Source organism: Ictidomys tridecemlineatus, chromosome 15 (genome assembly GCF_052094955.1).
Source record: "Ictidomys tridecemlineatus isolate mIctTri1 chromosome 15, mIctTri1.hap1, whole genome shotgun sequence".
Lineage (NCBI taxonomy): Eukaryota > Metazoa > Chordata > Mammalia > Rodentia > Sciuridae > Ictidomys > Ictidomys tridecemlineatus.
This window is the reverse complement of record NC_135491.1, coordinates 2,830,882-2,845,194: the sequence shown is the minus strand read 5'-3', so window position 1 is coordinate 2,845,194 and position 14,313 is coordinate 2,830,882. Positions and strand designations below refer to the sequence as shown.

Below are 14,313 nucleotides of genomic sequence, written 5' to 3'. Positions count from 1 at the left end.
TGAAGTGCTGAGGGGGCGGGGCCAAAGTTCTGACTGGGCCGCCCCCAGGCTTCCCGCTCCACTGACGTGGCGTGATGACGAAAGTGACGCAGACAGTCGGTGTGTTAGGAGCTGAAGGAAGCCCTGCGCGGCGCACTACGTAGGGGCTAGCTCCGCCTCGGCCAAGTTGGTGTTTACGAGGACACTAGCTGGTTCTGTCGGAGGACAGTGGGACACTCTGAGAGAAAGCAAGCCGCTGACTGAGCGCTCTCAAGTGGGGTGAGCCCGCCCAGCGGAGCGAACGGCGGGCGCACAGGGGGCAGGGCCTGAGGCTGCAGGGTTCGGCCGTAGGGCGGGAACTCTCCGAAGTGGGGCGCGTGGCGGCTGGGGGTGGAGCCACGGGCTGTGGGATTGACGGGAGCCTCGGAGGCCCGAACGCGGCCCGCCTGCGCCGTGGTGGCGCGGGGCTGTGGAGTCGTTCCGGCCGAGAACACCCGAACGCCGAACGTCCTTCCTTCGGGAGCGGGTGGGGTTCGATCCCGTGGAGTCTGAGTGGGAGCGGGAGGGCCGCAGAGCCAAACCTGGGTGCCTCGGGAGGGGAGGAGCCGAGGTCCCTGCGCCGGGAGAAGGTGTGGCCTGCTCGGCCCCCTCGCTGCGGGAGGTTGCGACACCTGACGCCCGCTCCGCGAGGGGGCGGTGCCAGAGTCACCCTGCGGAGGGACGTGGCGGCGCACTCGGCCTGTTTCTTCGTGGCGCGAGGCGCGAGGCGCGATGGCAGACGCAGCAGCGTTGGCTGAGCGGGCGCCACCCCGAGCCCAAGGGCCGGGTGGAGCCCCGGGGCTGCCCTGGGGTCCGCTGCTGTCAGCGGCGCTGGGCGTGGCCTGGAGGCGGCCTAGCGGGTCCTGAGCCGGGGCACCCTTCCCGGCCCCGCGGCCGCACGGTGACCGCGCTCCCGCCCCGCAGGAGGATGCTGGTGGTGGAGGTGGAGAACGGTCGCTCCCTGGTGTGGGGCGCCGAGGCGGTGCAGGCGCTGCGGGAGCGCCTGGGAGTCGGGGGCCGCACGGTGGGCGCCCTGCCGCGCGGGCCGCGCCAGAACTCGCGCCTGGGCCTCCCGCTGCTGCTCATGCCCGAAGAGGCGCGGCTCCTGGCCGAGATCGGCGCCGTGACCCTGGTCAGCGTCCCGCGCCCCGACCCCGCCCGCCACGGCCTCGTAAGTGTTGGGGCCTGGCTGCGGGGTGCCTGGGAGCCCCGTTCTGGGGAGGCGGTTGGGAGAGTGCAGGGAGCGGGAATCCCGGTGGCCTGGGTCCGCGGCTTCCAGCTCCGCTTACCTCGCAGGCTCTGGCATCCTTCAAACGCCAGCAAGAGCAGAGCTTCCAGGAGCAAAGTGCCTTGGCAGCCGAGGCCCGTGAGACCCGGCGTCAGGAGCTGCTGGAGAAGATTTCAGAGGGGCAGGCTGCCAAGAAGCAGAAGCTGGAACAGAATTCGGGGTCCTGCGAGAGCCAGCAGGCCCCCGGGAGCCAGGTTGCTGAAGGGAACGAGACTGGAGATAGCCAGGCTTCGGGGGAGCAGGAGGAAGCAGGCAGGTTTGGAGTCCAGGGACCAGGGAAGGAGGAGAGGGAGCCTCTGGGAATTTGGACTGGGTCTCTCTGGGAGTGGGAGCACTTTGCCCTTGGATTCACAAAACTTCTCTACACCTCTCCAGTTTCCTCCTCTCCCCAGCCAGGGCTTTCTGATGGGGTAGACCCCCTGCCCAGATCTGCCCTGCTGGTCCAGCTGGCCACTGCCAGGCCTCGACCTGTTAAGGCTAAGCCTCTGGACTGGCGCGTCCAGTCCAAAGACTGGCCCCATGCTGGCCGTCCTGCTCATGAGTTGCGCTACAGGATCTACAAAGACTTGTGGGAGAGAGGCTTCTTCCTAAGTGCTGCTGGCAAGTTCGGGGGTGACTTCCTCGTCTATCCTGGTGAGCCTGGGTTGGGAGCCCGGATGGCTGGCTTTTCCTCACAGTCTCAATATTTTGCATTTTTACTTTTTGTCTCTCCTTATCTTAGCCTCTGAAACCCCCAGGACAGAGAGCACTTGGGAGTTCCCGTAGAAGAGTTTCGTTACAAGGCCCTGGGTTCTAATCCTCAACACACACACACATACACACACACACAAAAGAACAATTTAGTGACTTATTAAATACTTCCTATAACCCAGGGGAGTCACTCAGAAATATTTAGAAATATGCACAAAACACCTAAGAATATTCATTCTGAGGGGCTGAGGCTGTAGCTCAATGGCAGGGCACTTGTCTAGCATATGTGAGACACTGGGTTCAATCCTTAGTATCACATAAAAATAAATGAATAAAATAAAGGCATGCTGTCCATCTACAACTACAAAAAAATTAAAAAGAATATTCATCGTATTGAAGAAGTAAAAAACAGCCCCCCAAATTAATAGTTACACATAACAGGTGGTTGTCAGAGGGACGTAGCATTAGTTATCAGAGATTGATGTAGGTCCACGTATGCTTATGACCAGCAGTTGTTGTAGAAAGTGTTTGTGGTAAGTTGTGTATTTGTATAAATACATCGGCACATACATATCACTTAAATAACCTTGAAAACTGTGGCTCTGTCTGGGTGCATGTCTTAAATAATCAGTATACCACATAGGCAGTGTGTTCTTGTCCCTAAGTGACCTGAGGTTTGAATCCCTTACATGTTTATAGACTTGTTTCTAAACATTTTTTGAGGTTAAAAGATGATAAACCTCCAGACAAACAGTTTTGGGGTTAACATCTTAAGCATTTCAATGCTCCTTTCTCAGCTGGTTAAGGTATCATGACAGCCCGAAGGGTGCCTGGCTTTTGGCTAGGTTCTTGTTGAAACCAGCTGACCACTGGGTTTTAAATTTTAGAGATGCAAGGCCAGTCCCCTTGGGTGGATAGCCTTCCCTTGCAGATTTGTGGTGTCCGTCATGTGCTCTTCTGTGGAGTGCCCCATTCAAATTCCTATTCTATTTTCCCAGAGTCACCTAATCTAGGGGAACTATAGCCTGAGGTCAAATCTGGCCCACCATTTTTGAAACTAAAGTATTTTTTAGTTGTGAATGTACCTTTGTTTTTATTTGAGCTGATGAGAATCAAACCCAGCGCCTCACACATGCCAGACAAGTGCTCTACCCTGTAACTCTTAAATTTTCTTGTTAGGATTTTGTGACACTAGGGATTGAACCCAGGGTCTTCCAAATGCTAGGCTAGTATTCTGCCACTGAGCTGCATCACCAGCCCCTTTTTAAAAATTATTTTGGGACAGGATCTTGCTAAATTGCCAAGGCTGGTTTTGGACTTGTAGCCTTCCTGCTGCAGCCTCCCAAGTAGCTGGATGACAAAGCCGCTGGCCCACTTGTTGACTCACGGGCAGCCATGCTGCTGCTGTTGCAATGGCAGAGTTGCATGTGTGAATACAGCCCATTAAACTAGCTCTTGGGAAAATTGTGTGGATCTCCTATGCCGGTGTGTGTGTTAACTGGAGATTGAACCCAGGGGTGCTGTACCAGAGTTATAACTGCAGCCCTTTTTATTTTATGCCATTTATTTATTGCTCCATCCTACTGTAAAATCCTTTAGCTGATTGGAGTCACTTCTCAGAAATTATTGGTATGGTCTTTTTGAGTTCCTCATGGCTTTGACTGGTCCTGGTTCTCAGGCCACACCATGACATATTCAATCACTGTTTTTTTTTTGTTTTTTTTTAAAAACATAGGATGCTGCTATACACAGTGTGATAACTTGCTCTTCTCCTCCTTTTCTCCTGCAGAGTCAGTGACCATGTTCCACATTGTCTGTCATTGGACAGGGATGGGGGATGGGAAAGTAACTTGGGATTACAGGCCTGGTTAAAGTTTTTAATTGTGAGATTATCAATATTTGCTTTTAGTGTGCAAATGTAAAGGTATTGGAAGGCAAGAATACACTTTACAATTAAGTATGTATCATCATGTTTGCTTAAGTGGATATCATATATTTCTTCAGTACCTCAATTTTAAAAAAATGATTTATTTAGAAACTCACAGAACTACATACTGTTTTTTTACTTTCCTTATACTTGCCAAGTTTCTGTCTAGTGCTTGTAAATAGCATTTACCCTCAACTTGCTGCATAAAATGAACCTTGGTCACATTAAAAATAAGACATAATTCATTCCAAACCCTTCTGTGCTCTTCAGACCCCATGGCTGCTTCCTGTGTTGGGGTAGAGTGATAGGAGCCAGGTGGTGGAGATAACCAACATGGAATGCTCAGGGTCTTTCAGTCTTAACAGCTGTGTGTTGTTTCATGGATATACCTCAAGTCTGTGGTTTGTTTCCACTAATTAGTAATTTCAGGTAATGACAAACTGATCATCTTGGTAGGTTTATTTCAGTGCCTCTGTACTTATAAGAAAAAAATTTTTAGAAGTGAAATAGTTGGGTCCAAGAGTATGTGTTTCAGGTACTTGTAGGGAGTACTGACGTGATTCCATTTCTGTTCCAATGTGTCCTCACTCTCTGCCATTGGAACTGCTATGTGGCTGTCTTTCTCCTGTAGGTGACCCACTCCGTTTCCATGCTCACTACATTGCCCAGTGCTGGGCCCCTGATGACCCCATCCCACTCCAGGATCTGGTCTCTGCCGGCCGCCTTGGAACCAGCGTCAGAAAGACCCTCCTGTTGTGTTCTCCACACGGAAATGGTGTGGTGGCCTACACCTCCCTGCAGTGGGCCAGCCTGCAGTGAGCACCAGAGACCCAGGGGTGTGGCTGACAGCTGCAGGAACCTCCTGGGCCTACCCCCCCGCCATGGAGGCCCATGCTCTCTCTATGGTTAGTCTCTGATCCCAGGGTTTTGAACATTAATCCTTTTTTTGGTTCTTCCTGTTTCAAGCACTTGTTGGCTGTGTCGTTTTGTAGTTACCCATGTCTGAACTGTGAGCTTCTTGAGAGTGACTGTGTTGGGTGGATCTGTTTTCTACAGTGCCTAGGCCCCAGCAGATTTCAATAAACTTGTTGAATAAAAGTTTGTTTTTTTTTTTTTTTTTTTTAAGAGAGAGAATCTTTTTCGTAGATGGACAACACAATAACACAATGCCTTTTTATTTTTTTATTATGTGGTGCTGAGAATTGAACCCGGGCGTGCTAAGTGAGCACTCTACCGCTGAGCCACAATCCCAGCCCAAGAGTCAAGTTTTTGATGTGCACTCTTAGAAAGGAGGGAAATGACTTGCCAGGGACTTGTAGCTAGCAGGCTGCTGGGCTGGGTGTTCCCCTGGTCTTTCTATATCCTCAGCCCTCAGCTTCCTGTTGAAGATTTCTACAGACATTCCAGATGCATGTGAAGAAAAGGAGTGATGGGTGCAGTGGCACATGCCTGTAATCACAGTGGCTCTGGAGGCCAAGGCAGGAGGATCAAAAGTTCAAAGCCAGGGCTGGGGATGTGGCTCAAGCGGTAGCGCACTCGCCTGGCATGCGTGCGGCCTGGGTTCAATCCTCAGCACCACATACAAACAGGGATGTTGTGTCCGCCGAGAACTAAAAAATAAATATTAAAATTCTCTCTCTTTAAAAAAAAAAAAAAAGTTCAAAGCCAGCCTCAGCAATTTAGCAAGGCCATAGCAACTTATCAAGACCCTGTCTCTAAATGGGATGCACTGTTCTTTCTCATGGCCTGAGTAGTATTTGAGATTTGTAACACAAATTTTACAAAAACTAATACATAAAATGTGTGTTTATAGCCAGGTACAGTGTCATAAACCTTTAATCCCAGCTGTTTAGGAGACTAGGTGGCAGAATTTCAAGTTCAAGGCCAACCTGAGGTTAGACCCTGTCTCAAAATATAAAGGGTTGGGGGTGTAACTCAGTGGTAAAGTGTATACTTAGCATGCAAAAGGCCCTAGATTTAACCCCTAGCACCAACAAAAGCCAAAACAAGCTGGGCACAGTGGCACACACCTATAATCCCATTGGCTGGGGAGGCTGAGTCAAGAGGCTCGCAAATTCAAAGCCAGTCTTAGCAAAAACAAGACAGTAAGCAATTCAATGAGACCTGGTCTCTAAATAAAATACAAAATAAGGCTGGGGATGTAAGGATGTGGCTCAGTGGTTGAGTGCCTCTGAGTTCAATCTCTAGTACCACCCCCCAAAGAAAATCCAAAACAAATGTACACATGCAGTATTCAAATAGGGGAAAATTGGAAATGGCTCATATGTCCCTGATAGGTGGAATGGCTATATAAATTATAGTACATGAAGCTGGTGAGGTGGTGCACACCTGTAATCCTAGAAGAGGCTGAGGTAGGAGGATTACAAATTAAGGCCAGCCTCAGCAAGTTAGCAAGACCCTGTCTCAAAAAAATAAATGACAGACTCTCCGAAGCCAAGAACCATGGGCTGGGGTGTGGCTCAGCACTAGCCTAGCCTGTTTGACCCCTAGCACTGCAAAAGAGAAAAGCAAGTTTTAGGGGCAGACTGAACATTTGTTTTGCAATGTGGTCAGCCCAGAAGTATGTAGGCATGGAGGTTTAGGCTGAGAAGACTGGACTGGAGTCACCTGGGGAGCAGGGAACATGAAGATGATGGGTACAGTTCTTCAGTCACATCTTCAGTATCGACTGTGTTGACCTGTGCTGCATAAAACAGGAAAGGTGGCACCTGCCGGTAATCCCAGTGACTTGAGAAGCTAAGGCAATAGGACAGAAAGTTCACAGCCAGCCTCAGCACCTTAGCGAGGCACTAAATAATTTGTGCGACTGTCTCTAAATTAAATACAAAAAAAGGACTTGGGATGTGGCACAGTGGTTAAGTGCCCCTGAGTTCAATCTCCAGTACCCCCCCCCCCAAAAAAAAGTTTGTCTAGGATTATTCCAGAATAGGGCTAGAAGGAAATAACTCTAGGGGCTACTTGAGAGAAAGCTGTGACAATAAAGAAACAATGCGGAAAGTTCCTCTGGATGATAAATGGCACCAAGGTGGAGTAGAATGTATAGCAATAGGATTCAGAACATTTTCCCTGTTCTGGAAATCCACCCTAGGAATGACTTGTATGGTTTAATTTTTCTCCTGTTCCTTCTCTCTGACTCTGAGCTCTGAGGAGGGGCAGCTGTATTTGGTGCTGCATGCCATTATGTAGAATGAATCCTTGGACACTCAAAAACAATCTGTTGCATAAATGAAGGAAGCCCATGTTGAAGCAGCCAAAAACATTATAAATAATTCCAGGGATGGCAGAGTTTCTAGTAAGGTCTTTTCCCCCTTGTCTACAACAAGCAAGGCCAAAATGGAATAATACAGGTGCAAAGGTGAGCTGTGTGTGTCCCTGAGCAAGTCATGGAACTGCAGGCAGCCTTCTGCCTGTACTTCTCAAGATTTTTTTTAGCCAAGTTAAAAGAGCAGGCAGGATGGGAGTGGCTGAGGAGACTGAGGCACAAGGATCATGAATATGGCTAAGAAAACAACCAAAAAGGCCTGCCTGCTATTTATTCATCTATTTATTTAGCAGTACTGGGGCTCAAACCCAGGGTTACTCTACCATTGTGCTGCATTCCCAGCCCTTTTATTTTGAAACAGTTTTGGTAAAGTTTCCTAGGCTGACCTTGAACTTGGGATCCTCCTGCCTCACAGCCTCAGAAGTAGATGGAATCACAGGTGTGCACTTCCAGCAATCAGCCTTTTGGCAATGCTTCTGGTCGAAATTATTCTGAACTTAACAATTTCATTACTCATGGAATCACCATCTGGCTTGGAAGAGTCCATGAAGCTCCAGTTGTCTGGGGTCCTTTTTGCACAGGGAGAAAACTGAGGTCCACAGAGGGTAGGGACAACTTATCCAGCTGTGTTCAGAGACCAGAGTGGCACCAGGACGCAAATCTTAAGCTAGTTTGCCTGTCTTGTTAAAAACTGAGAAAGATATTTAGGAATACAGAGGGAAAGAACACCAAGTTTCAAAAGGAGAAATATCCCCATTAAAATATAAAACAAACAACTTGTGTTGTTGGGCTAACATTCGAAACACGACCCTTCAGAGAACAGGTGAAATCTACATACGGGACCAGACCCTGCAACGGGAAAATAATACCTTGCTCAATATTTCCCAGGCAGAGGTTAAGTCCCGCTCCTCTGGATCATACATATTTCACCGGGTTTTTTTTTGGAGGGGGAGGGTGTACTGGAGACTGAACTCAGGGAAGCTTAACCACTGTGTCACATGCCCATTCTTTTTTATTTTTTATTTTGAGATTAAAAAATAGCCTCGCTAAGTTCTGAGGCTGGCCTTGAACTTGCCGTCCTTCTGCCTCAGTCTCCCAAGCCCCTGGCGGCCCAGCACCACCTAATGAACCTCAATAAAAACCCGACCTTAAGCGTTGGTGGGAGAACTCGCGCACACCTTCCAGCATGAACTTTCCGATAAAGCTCTCCCTTCTTGCTCTGCGACCGGACACGTCCTTAGATTCCCAGTGCAGACCTCCTCGGACCCTGTACCGTGACAGAACTACCGCCCAACGCGGAGAAGCGCTCTTCCCGACCTCCAGCTTCCTCGGACCTCCGCGTCCCGGTCCCCGGACGCGTACAAACTCCGTCCTCGCAACCCAACAAGCCGCTCTAGCCCAGCCTCTCGTCTCTACCGCTTTGCAGTCAGCCAACGCTTCTTCTGATTGGCTCGGACGTGCGCCTTGCGCAATGACGTAACGACAGGCAGGGTTCTTATAAAGGCGCGACGCGGACCGCACAGTCCTCTCTCTGTTTCCGGGCACTGCGTGTAGGTAAGTTCTGCTCACGTGCGTTCTAGTGCGGACTTGAGTTATATGAATCGCGGGCCTTCTGAGCTTTAGTGACCACACAGAAGTTAGGGACGCGAATGTTTTGGGGGGCGACAGGTTAGAAAAGCTTTTGGGGCGCGCCTCGCGAGATCGCTCCAGAGTGCCATAAGCTCTCGGCGGACGTGCGGACTGCGCAGGCCCGGTATGGAGTACTCACTCGGAGTGTTACCCTCCCGCGCAGGCGCAGACAGGCAAGCGAGCCAACATGCCGGTGGCCCGGAGCTGGGTATGTCGCAAAACGTATGTGACCCCGCGGAGGCCCTTTGAGAAATCCCGCCTCGACCAAGAACTGAAGCTGATCGGTGAGTGGCAGGGTTTTGGCTTCCGAGGTCAGGGAAGGTAGCACGTGGGGAAGCCGCCCACGTGCGGCCCGAGGGCGTCTCCTGCAGGAAGATGGGTGGTTCCTGGCGCTGTCAATCCAGGTGTTGTACTTAGTCGGTCGTCCTGAGACTATCAACCCGCCCTTCCACTCTACTGCAGGCGAGTATGGTCTCCGGAACAAACGTGAGGTCTGGAGGGTCAAATTTACTCTGGCCAAAATTCGCAAGGCTGCCCGGGAGCTGCTGACGCTGGACGAAAAAGACCCCCGACGTCTGTTTGAAGGTGTGTACGTGGTCTTCCCAAAGGGGTGGGGTGCAGGACTGCCGAGATCTAGACTAATCTGGTTTTAGAGGTGTGACATTGAACAAGCGGAGTCAGTTTATTATTTAGCGGTTTTCTTTTTCCTTGGTGCGGGGTTTCAAATCAGCTCGGAATGGTAAGTTTGCTTCACCACGCCCCGAGGGTTTTCCCGCCTTTCCTCACTTAGTGGTGGGTTTTGAGTATGTGTATGGGGCTGAGGATGGAGCCCAGGGCCTTGTACACTTAGGCAAAGTGGTCTATAAATGAGCTACACTCCCCTTAATTTAGCTATTTATTTAATGGAGATGTGTATGAGAAAAGTATCCGGATCTTACCATTGCCTTATAGTATGAATGTGTGATGTTTTCAATATATGTCTAGAGCTGGTGATGGCAGTCCTGCTTGCACATCAGACGACCTGAGTATTACACAGCAAAGCATTCTGCTCTTTATTGTGTCCTGTTTGCTGGTGGTGGGAAGGCCTTGACTGAAATTTCTGGAATGTCTGATAGCAGGAAAGTGGCTTGGAGGTTTGCTTTGCTTCCTTTTTGCAGTAAGCTGGTTAAGACTATTTAAGTGACATAAATGTAAAGGCCTGAAGGGGGGGTGATGTGGATATCTTCAGGAAAAGCAGTTCAGGCGATGACATAGGGTTTGCCACCTTTTATTTTTGGCAGTACTACAGATTGAACCCAGGTTGCTCCATCACTGACCTGTATCCACAGCCCTTTTTTATTTTCAGGTTTGTGTTGCTGAGGCTGGCCTTGAACTGTTGATGCTGCTGAGTAGCTCACTGTGCTTGGCTTTCACACCATCTTGATACCCTAAGCCTGAGCTTAGATAATGATGTAGGGGAAAACAAAATGGGATGGGAATCAGGAGGCCTGGTTCCTTGGGCAGCTGGCTTTAGTTTTCATATAGGGTTACTAATCAGATTTTCCTCCCTGTGTGTGATGGAGTTACACAGGAATAGAGGATGGTCCTACATGTCATGGAGCTTGAGGAGGACAAAATTAGCATGCATGTCACTTATGAAGGCTTGTGGGTGTTGAAGTCTTCATTCTTTTGCTAGATAATAGATCTCTTTGAAAGGCTCATGAAAGCTCTGGAATCCCCTCTGTCATGGGCACTGATGACCAGAGGCAGTTTCTTCCATAGTTGTCTGGGGTCCTTTTTTTTTTAAATTAATACTATTAATATTTTATTATAGAATTCTTTTTTTTAAAAAAAAGATAGAGGGACAGAGAGAGAGAGAATTTTAACATTTATTTTTTCTTAGTTCTCGGCGGACACAACATCTTCCTTTGTATGTGGTGCTGAGGATTGAACCCGGGCCGCACGCACACTAGGCGAGCGCGCTACCTCTTGAGCCACATCCTCAGCCCTGGGGTCCTTTTTTGCACAGGGAGAAAACTGAGGTCCACAGAGGGTAGGGACAACTTATCTAGCTGTGTTCAGAGGCAAGAGTGGCCCCAGGATGCAAATCCTAAGCTAGTTTGCTTAGGGGGAGCAGGCCACAGCTAGTTCTTGTTTTATGGGTCACTTTTTGAACACAGAAGTAAACACAAGGTCTATGATTTGATGCTTCTCGTGTGGAAAGGGAGCTGCAGCTTCATGAGGGCTGCCTGGTTTTTCAGGGTAGAAGTGAAAGTTGGAGAGGGTGGTGGCTCCGTAGCACTTTCTAGTAAATAAAGGTGTTGAGCCAGGAACTGTAGGCATCCTGTCCTCAGCTTCCTTTATCCAGCCTGCCCTGAGCCAGATTCAAAGGTGTGTGATTTAAGAGTGAAATGAATTATTCTTTTCAGTCCTGAGGATAGGTGCTGGTACTAGCCCCTTAAGAATAGGCCAGAAGTGTGATTGCCTCACAGCAGAGCTTTCTGGCCCTACAGAGCAGCTCTTCCTCTGCATTGTTAGGGCCGTAGTAGCTTCATAGTACCAGCACTTTCTAGACAAGAACATAGGTACATGTGGCCACCTGCTCTCCTTGTTAAAACAGGTGACTAGGGTGGTTTTCAGTATTACCTCATGTTAAGTACAATTAAGTCTTGTGTCAAGTTAGCATTTGTCTTAACGTAGCACTGCCACAAGATGGAGCTTTAAGAGGTGGACCCAGGATTTGATCCCTAGAAGTCTGAGGTCAGAACTCTTGAGTGAAAACTTACTCTGTCCCTCCAGGCAATGCCCTGCTGCGACGACTTGTCCGCATTGGGGTGCTGGATGAGGGCAAGATGAAGCTGGATTACATATTGGGCCTGAAGATTGAGGATTTCTTGGAGAGGCGCCTGCAGACCCAGGTCTTTAAGCTGGGCCTGGCCAAGTCCATCCACCACGCACGTGTGCTCATTCGCCAGCGCCACATCAGGTATGGCGACTGCTGAACCCCTGAATCTCCCTATTCACTTTGATGGTTGCCCTCTCTAAGCCTGCTGTCCCTGTCTCCTGTGCAGCCATTGGAGCTGATAAAGGTGTGAGGGTATGGATTCACACCCTGCAAACATCTCGTGGGGGATCTGGGGACAACCTTGTTCCCTGTAGCCCCTGTCAGCGCAAGGGTCACTGCGGCTTAAGCCGTACACCTTGCGAAGGCCTCTGTCAGGCATGCAGGCAGCTGGACAGGTAACAGCTCTTGGTGCCCCTGGATGGTGAGGATTGGGTGCAACTGGGTGGGCTCAGTTCCGCTGGGTTCACTGGTGCCTGTTCCAGAGGTTTGGTGCAGATACCAGGTCCGCAGGAGTCCAGCTGGCAGGATGGCAGCTGATGCAGAGACAGGGCAAAGTGGGATTGAGTTGAGGGCTAGGTGTAGTTCTCTTCCCTACCCCGTACCTGGGATTGAACCCAAGGCACTTATTTACTTTTAGTTCTAGTTTTGGACACAATACCTTTATTTAACTTATTTATTTTTATATGGTGCTGAGGATTGAACCCAGGGTCTCGCACATGTGCGAGTGCTCTACCACTGAGCCCCAGCCCGAGCCCCCCCTCTGGGGTCTTGTGGGTTTCTTGATTTCTCTCCTCTTCTGTAAAGTGAAGGATAAACTTGCCCAAAGCATTGGTGTGATGTCCCGATGGCCTAAAGCTGACCCAGTACAGGGGTCCAAAGCTGAGAAGTACCCCCAGCACACCATGGGTCAGCACAGCTCGCTAGCTGCAAGGCACAATCCCAGAGCAGAGTGGTGTTTTGGTTGGGGGACTGGTTCTGCCCAGGCCCCTTGACCGCCTTTCTTCTTTCAGGGTCCGCAAGCAGGTGGTGAACATCCCGTCCTTTATTGTCCGCCTGGACTCCCAGAAGCACATCGACTTCTCCCTGCGGTCTCCATATGGGGGTGGCCGCCCAGGCCGCGTGAAGAGGAAGAATGCCAAGAAGGGCCAGGGTGGGGCCGGGGCTGGTGATGATGAGGAGGAGGATTAGGCCCTCCCCCTGGGCTGGATGATTGTTTTCCAGACAGGTAGTAAAGCAGGTTCAACACTTTGGAGTTGGTGTTTTATAAGTATATCCTCTCAAACCCCCCCCCTGCACATCCTTCTGTGGTGGGCAGAGCTCAACTGGGTCCCAGGCCAGGCTTCCTGGAGCTGGGGTGTGCAAGTGTTGCCAGGCTAGAAGATACCACCAGGTCCAGGCTAAGCACCTCCCAGGTGGTGGGTCTTGACCTCAGGGTGGGCTACAGGGTAGTGAACAGAATGTGCATAGTCACTTTTATAGTTGCGGGGAGACCAAGTTGCTGAGTAAAGCCAGGCATGTGCAAATGGGGACAGGAAAGAGTCATTTGCAGGCAGAGTAGCAAGTGCAGGTCAGGCTTGTCCCACTCAGCCTGGCCAAGAGCTGAACCCTAGAAAGCCTTCATCTGATCATGGAAAGATTGCCACAGGGTGGTTGGTGATGGGGAGGGTCCCCGTTTGTCTCAACATGTGGGTTTAATAAGTGGGAAGTAGCTGGTGACCTTTGGACAGGGGCATTTGAAGAACTGCCTATGGAGTTTCTCCTACACTCATAGTCAGGCGACAGGCTTCCCTTTTCCTGCCTTGCTGAGAAGCTGTCCGGCTGGGAGGTGGGCCAAAGCCTGCAGCCACTTTGCATGCTGCAGTCTGGTCCCTGGGTCAGTCCACTGAATCCTGCAGGGAGTCCGACAGCACTGCAGCTTCTTGGGCTAGGTGGTTTTCCACTTGAGTGGTCTTGTTGATGGCAGCTGAGATGTAGAGGGTAACCAGGTCACTCAGGTATTCTAGCGCAGCTGAAGCTTCCTGGAAGCAGTTTATGCCTCTCACAGGCTCTTGTCCATTTGGTCCTCATCCTGTCCACAATCCATTAGCTGAGGCTGGCATGGCTCCCATGCCCCCAGGGTCCTGGCAGTCTGGAGTGTGAGGTCTGTCCTTTGTCAGTGGCCTGGAGTGGGGACAGTGGGAGGGAAGGTGTGCTTGGGGTGGGGCAGCCCAGGGCTTGGGCAGGAAGACTGGTCCTTCTCTCCAGCTTCTGCTCTTGGGAGGCGGGCTTGGGGTCTTGTGATGAAGGGAGGAGGGACACAGGCAGCTGGCCTGCAGGTGGTTGGACACCTGGTGCTTGCAGAGGTCAGGACTGGGAGTAGGAAATGGAGTGGACCTGTCCACTTAAGAGGAGCAACAGCCACAGGTGCCCCAGCCAGGGATCAGGCTCCCTTGCCAGGGCAGATAGAGCACCCCTGGGTTCAATCCCTAGTACCACACAAAAAGCTAACTAAAATAGTGAAATAACGCCACAACTGCACATGTTCTCATAGATCGGAAAAGGCCAAAGTCACTTTAAACATTTCCATATGCACTCACGTTGCTTCTTTCTACATTTTCTCACTAGGACATTATGCAAAAGTGTTTCCAAGCTCACCTGTTCCCAGCGGGCAGGTT

The 14,313-nt window shown here is 50.4% G+C and overlaps 2 protein-coding genes across 4 annotated transcripts; both read left to right on the top strand.

The window, feature by feature from the left end:
* The first annotated feature begins 62 nt into the window (after positions 1–62).
* Positions 63–5,021, top strand: Tsen34 (tRNA splicing endonuclease subunit 34). 3 transcript variants are annotated; one of them, XM_040279925.2, is made up of 5 exons: positions 63–258; positions 943–1,189; positions 1,315–1,558; positions 1,682–1,939; positions 2,028–4,175. In XM_040279925.2, the coding sequence occupies exons 2-5, from the start codon at positions 947–949 to the stop codon at positions 2,069–2,071; spliced, it is 789 nt and encodes a 262-aa protein (XP_040135859.1). In that variant the 5' UTR covers positions 63–258; positions 943–946; the 3' UTR covers positions 2,072–4,175. The 3 variants fall into 3 exon arrangements, with proteins under 3 accessions (XP_040135859.1, XP_013221623.2, XP_021577044.2); XM_013366169.4 differs by lacking the exon at positions 2,028–4,175 and adding an exon at positions 4,555–5,021 and having other exon boundaries at positions 68–258; XM_021721369.3 differs by lacking the exons at positions 63–258; positions 2,028–4,175 and adding exons at positions 317–505; positions 4,555–5,021.
* Positions 5,022–8,605: 3,584 nt separating this feature from the next.
* On the top strand, positions 8,606–12,907 carry Rps9 (ribosomal protein S9). The gene is made up of 5 exons (XM_005342265.5): positions 8,606–8,760; positions 8,999–9,119; positions 9,298–9,420; positions 11,614–11,800; positions 12,670–12,907. Exons 2-5 carry the CDS (start codon positions 9,023–9,025, stop codon positions 12,845–12,847), a joined length of 585 nt encoding a protein of 194 aa, XP_005342322.1. The 5' UTR covers positions 8,606–8,760; positions 8,999–9,022; the 3' UTR covers positions 12,848–12,907.
* Positions 12,908–14,313: the final 1,406 nt, after the last annotated feature.